The following is a 5,051-nucleotide window of genomic DNA, read 5'->3' on the forward strand; positions in this document are numbered from 1 at the left end:
TTGTTAATTCAAAATCGGACTAGGCTCAAGCCCCATCTCAGGCTCATGACGAATAAATCCGAGGCGGAACAGATCCCGTGAACGAATGACGGGTTTACAGGATCTGCTCCGCCGAAGCACTCGCGGTATTATAAAAATGTTTTGTGGGCGCCCTTAAACGAGTTTTGCTGGCCGACAGATTGCGGGATGTGCTAGAGATGCTCTAACCAGCAGGGGCTGCTGACATGAATCACCTACTCGGTGGGCAAATGATGGAAGATATGAAGACCGTACCTTCTTTGTTAGTTGTTCCATCATGCATGCATTTTTTCTCTGTTTGTGAAACACTTGCAAAAATACTGACCTCCGCGAACCAACCTCTAGTCGAGATGGTTAGGTGGACAGTGGTATCTCCAACCCATTAGGGTTCAAATCCTGGTGCTTGCATTTATCCTGAATTTATTTCAGGAATTTCGGCGATACGCTTTCAGTGAAAGAAGACGTTCCCGTCGACTACGAGGCGCCTACGATGACTTCGTAAAATCTCAAGATGATATGTCGGCTCAGTCTCTCGAAGGTGCTCATCTCTACTCCTAATGTCTCAGTTGGTAGGTCGCATTCTGGGTTTTATTTTCGTCCCACCTCACCCGGTCTTTTTTGGTACTTCTTTGATACTTCCTCCCACCTCCCCCTCAGCCGCGAAAAACCAAAGAAAACCCCGCGATCGAGTCCCGCACACGTCCAAACTCCCAACTGATAGGATCGAAAATAAACCACGGAGCACAAACCGGCAAAAATTAACCAGCGATAAAAAAAGGGCAAACTGTGCGGACTCGAGCGAGGTCTGCTTCGAGACTGCTTCAAGAGGATGATCTGCTTCGAGACTCTGAACCCGCCGTGCCTGCTGCTGCCGTGCGACCAGGCGCCCGAGATCTTCGACATCGCCGACCACTTCGCTGGGTCAGGCAGCGTCAAGGACCCGCCCAGGATCCCCATCATATGCAAGTCCAACGTCGACGCCATGGAGCCGGCCCTCAAGATCGCCAACGTCAACCCAGATCCGTGCGCTACCTCCCTTTGCCGCCGGATCCCCGTGAGGCATGCTCAGATCCGTCCGCCAACCGCTGGCGACGATGCGTACGGCGCCACCACAGCCGTGCTCGAGCGCCTCCACCCCAACCCGCGCGCGAGCTACTAAACCCACGCCCCCACCCCATTCGCAACACACATTCCGGTAGTCCTCCTAGCCGACGTCGTTTCAAACCCGGGAGGAAACCCTAGCCCCACACGCCGGCGCGGCCACGAACCCCGGCCGATCGGCGCCGATGAGAGGCGGGAGGCGCGGGACGGGGAGAGTGCGGCGGGGAGGCGGCGGCGCCGCCGCCGCTCCGCCGCCGCGGGGCGAGCGCGCCGCCGGCGTCCAGTTCATCGAACTCAGCGACGGTTCGTGATACGGGGCGCCTGTGCGTGAACTCTTGCTTTTTATTTCTCCTGCATTTCGGTTTAGATCGGGCGTCCAGGCGATTTTAGCTTGAGGTTTGGCACGTAGCTGTAGGCTGTTGGTTGGAAGTTTAGGCGAGCTTTCGAGGTACTCGTTTGGTCGGGGTTGCAAATGACCGGCATTTGCCATGCATACGCGCGTACCGGTCAATTTCGTTTTCGAGAGCGCATCGATTGGTATTTTTCCCGATCCGAAACAAATTGCCCCCCAACCTCGTGAGCTGGATTTTTCTTTGCTTTTTTTGTGGGCTAACACTTCTTCGGTCAGTTGCAGTGTTGATCACTGTGTCAGATGCGAAATTTCGTTCGGATTATCACTTTTTTTGCAATTTTATTTTACAGATGATGTGAAGTCAGCAACGCAGCAACCACCGAAAGGAGAAATTGCGGAGGGATGCGCGGCAGATGATTTCAACGCGCCCCCATGTGATTCCACCAAGGAAGGTCTGATTAGAAGTTCACATTTCTCATTTCTTACCATCGTCGCCTCAGGCGCGAAACCCTGTTCATGTTCGATACATTAACTAACTCACTGTTTGTGTTTACACCCGATTACTGCTTGATAGTTTCCACAAAGAACCTGGGACGTCTTAGAAAGCGAACAGCTGCTGGCGGTGCTGCAACTTCTGAGTTGCATGAGGATGAGCTAAAGGTTGCTGATGTCAAGCTGAGCAATGATGAAGGTATGTGTGTTGGGAGGAACACTGATATCTCTCCGAGTTTTTGTGTTGCTTATTTTGTTAATGGTCACCAGAGTGTGGCACAATATTATTAGGGCTGTAACTGAGAAATCGGGGGGCCCATTGACACTAAAACTTAGAACCTGAACAAAAAAACGATTGAACATTTTTTAGTCATCACGGTAGCATATTTTTCCTCAACAAATTATAACCTACCAAGAAGCAAGTCTTGAAACCGTTAAAATGTGCCATCCTTCTAGCATGTAGAAGTGGCACAAGGAGACGGAATGTTCCATCCTCCCATCCTTCTAAGCATGCAGAAGTGGCACAAGGAGACGGAATGTTCCATCCTCCCAGCATCATGGTGTTGCGGTGGCGTGTGTTTGTACTAGGTGCTTGATGATCGGTGCTTTATATATAAAGTGAGGCGAAAGCCTTTTTCGGTAAATTAGAGCAATTTATGTCTTCTTCACCATATTCAGGACAGAGAGAAGACCAAGAGTTAGGTTTATGCAATTAATTTGTTCGTTGAGGTGTTGGATTGTGAGTTTTAAGTAAGTTATAAGAGAGACACGTGAGGTGGAGATACTATACCTAACATGAGATATTTCTCAACAAGTAATTTTATTTCTTAATGTCTAAGCTTCATTACTTCGTATTTTTTATTGCTCATTAATTCTTCAACTAGACATACTAATTACTACTATTCAAGAAAAAAGGGGGCTCCAAGATTTGGGGGAGCCTGCACAGCAATTCTGCTTGTACATGCCGAAATACATGCTTGGATCTCGTTCATATGTTTGCATTTCTTTTTGCAAGTGAACATATTTGATTCACCGATGTCTAAAGTCTGCCCAACCGTGGTACAATTGTGTGCCTACATACAAAAGTACACATATAAATTGAGATCAATTTGCTATGCAACTGTAGCAATTCTTATCCACATTTGATTATTCTGCACCGTTACAATCTGTAACCCACCAAAATCGGCTGCTGAGTTCTTCTTTTTCCTAATAAGACTGGTCATAATGGGGAGTATCATAATGCGTAAAATGACGAGCGTGATCGAGGCGTGGCGCCTCCTGGACTCCGTCCGTCGCCGCTTTGGCGACGACGTCCCCGCCGCTGGGCAGGAAGAGTGTTTCCACGCCTTCAACCTCCATGTCCACGATGTCGTACTCGATGCCCACCTGCAAGGTCAGCCTCCCATCCTCCCGGTCCTTCCCAGCAAATTAATCTGGACTTCAACCATGAATTAAACGTCCTGGTCTCTAATGGGAACTTTTTTGTTACTGAACTTCGTAATTGGTTTGCATAAAATCTGAGGTCTGTCTGACATATTTTACTTGACCACGGTTCGCTTCAGAATTCTACTTTATGTGAGCATTACTTTCTTAGTCTATCTGATTTACTTGGAGGAGTATTTAATTACACGTATGTGTAGTACAAGTTGTTATTTCCTAATAATTTTGATGGCCTCTAAGCATCGTTGTTCATGTCTATTATTATTTATGAAAGCTACATGTCTTGGAGGGAAGTTGCGACTTGAGGGAGTGAGCTCCCATTCTCTCAATTTCTTGGCATGGCCATGCTTGCAGTACTGATAAGACATGCTTCAAAAATGGAGGAGGGAGGACGTGAGCTGCTGCCTTGGTTCCTGTCCGCACCAGCTGCCACAGTATGTAATCAGGCCTCCACTATCGTCCTCTGAATTTTGGATTACATGCATCTACAAGAGCGTGAGAGCTTGAGAGGGTAGCACAGTGCTACGTAGAAGTTATTTTTCTCCATGAAGTTGATCATGCGAAGCTGGTGCCAGATAGAAGGTTAATTGAGTTCTCATCTCCAAAATGTTTGCATTCTAAGTATCCTCTTTGATTCAGTGGTTCAATGATGCTACAGTTCACTTGTTTTTCACCTCTTGATGCTACTATGCACAGAAGGTGTTTGCTAATTTGCACATTAAAATTTTCTGATAAACTATGCTAATATCACATGCATATGTATTTTTTAGTGATGTTCGATTATTAATCCATGTTACAATAGAACGTGCCCACATAACAAGTTTTTCCGCAATCTTCGCAAGCAAGTATTTGTTTGTTTAACTGCAGGTGGAATAACAAGATCCACTGTGTGTGTGCAATGGCAACAATAAATACTCTGTGAGACTTCTGATAATTCTACTCTGCATTTTTTTGCTTTCGTATAAGTGTTCTGCCGCATTGTGCAACTACGATTGACAAATATGATACACCTCAGGGGTTCTTTTTATATATATGGACTGAACAATTGATTTAGTTTTTTTTGTCATACAGATTGGGCATCAAAGTAGACGACAAAGGATGACAAACGATTAAGTTCTGCACCTTAGTCCACTTACAACTTATAAGTTGATTGATACTTTTCATTTTATATTGATGTGCTTCCAATGAGAACAATTTTTTCACCGGATGTGTTTCATTACATATGCCATTTTATTTGTGTGAAGTCTTTCAGACTTTCTTTTGATTCTTTATTTTAACGGCCTGAAAAAGGATTATAAGTAATGTTGGGTTCCTGACAGGACAAAGGTAGGAAGAGAAGCAAATCGCAACCTTTAGGTTCATGGTCTAGGAGCAGGAAAGTACATGTCCATCTTTGTGGTATTCTCATATGGATAAGCATAATACTACGTATAGAATCTCTCAATTGTGTAGACAGGTCATCAAGTAATGGTTAGTAATTCATAATTCTGCTTCACCTTTATGTTAATGATCCGCTTTTAAGTGTTTGTTGCCAAAGTGAGCATCAAATTACAGGAATCTCAATATTTGTTCTATATTTCTCGCAAGGCTCTTATACGTTAGATATTTTTGCTTGGTCATAAATGAATTAGTCCCATGCTCTGACAGT

At 45.4% G+C, this 5,051-nt stretch overlaps 1 protein-coding gene across 4 annotated transcripts; it reads left to right on the forward strand.

The window, feature by feature from the left end:
* Positions 1 to 797: 797 nt before the first annotated feature.
* Positions 798 to 4,202, forward strand: LOC125552087. Of its 4 annotated transcripts, none has more exons than XR_007303371.1 (5): positions 799 to 1,422; positions 1,822 to 1,923; positions 2,046 to 2,162; positions 3,178 to 3,356; positions 3,678 to 4,202. XR_007303371.1 is itself a non-coding variant. In XM_048715554.1 (4 exons), the coding sequence occupies exons 1-4, from the start codon at positions 1,305 to 1,307 to the stop codon at positions 3,186 to 3,188; spliced, it is 348 nt and encodes a 115-aa protein (XP_048571511.1). In that variant the 5' UTR covers positions 799 to 1,304; the 3' UTR covers positions 3,189 to 4,202. The 4 variants fall into 4 exon arrangements, 1 of the variants encoding a protein (XP_048571511.1); XR_007303372.1 differs by having other exon boundaries at positions 3,758 to 4,202; XR_007303373.1 differs by having other exon boundaries at positions 798 to 1,442; positions 3,178 to 4,202.
* Positions 4,203 to 5,051: the final 849 nt, after the last annotated feature.

This window comes from Triticum urartu, chromosome 4, assembly GCF_003073215.2.
Source record: "Triticum urartu cultivar G1812 chromosome 4, Tu2.1, whole genome shotgun sequence".
In the NCBI taxonomy this organism is placed as follows: Eukaryota; Viridiplantae; Streptophyta; class Magnoliopsida; order Poales; family Poaceae; genus Triticum; species Triticum urartu.

Coding starts and splice junctions, on each gene's coding strand:
- LOC125552087 (XM_048715554.1), top strand. CDS start 1,305: ATGAGAGGCGGGAGGCGCGGGACGGGGAGAGTGCGGCGGGGAGGCGGC. Junction 1,423..1,821: donor GTTCATCGAACTCAGCGACG/GTTCGTGATACG, acceptor TTTATTTTACAG/ATGATGTGAAGTCAGCAACG. Junction 1,924..2,045: donor ATGTGATTCCACCAAGGAAG/GTCTGATTAGAA, acceptor ACTGCTTGATAG/TTTCCACAAAGAACCTGGGA.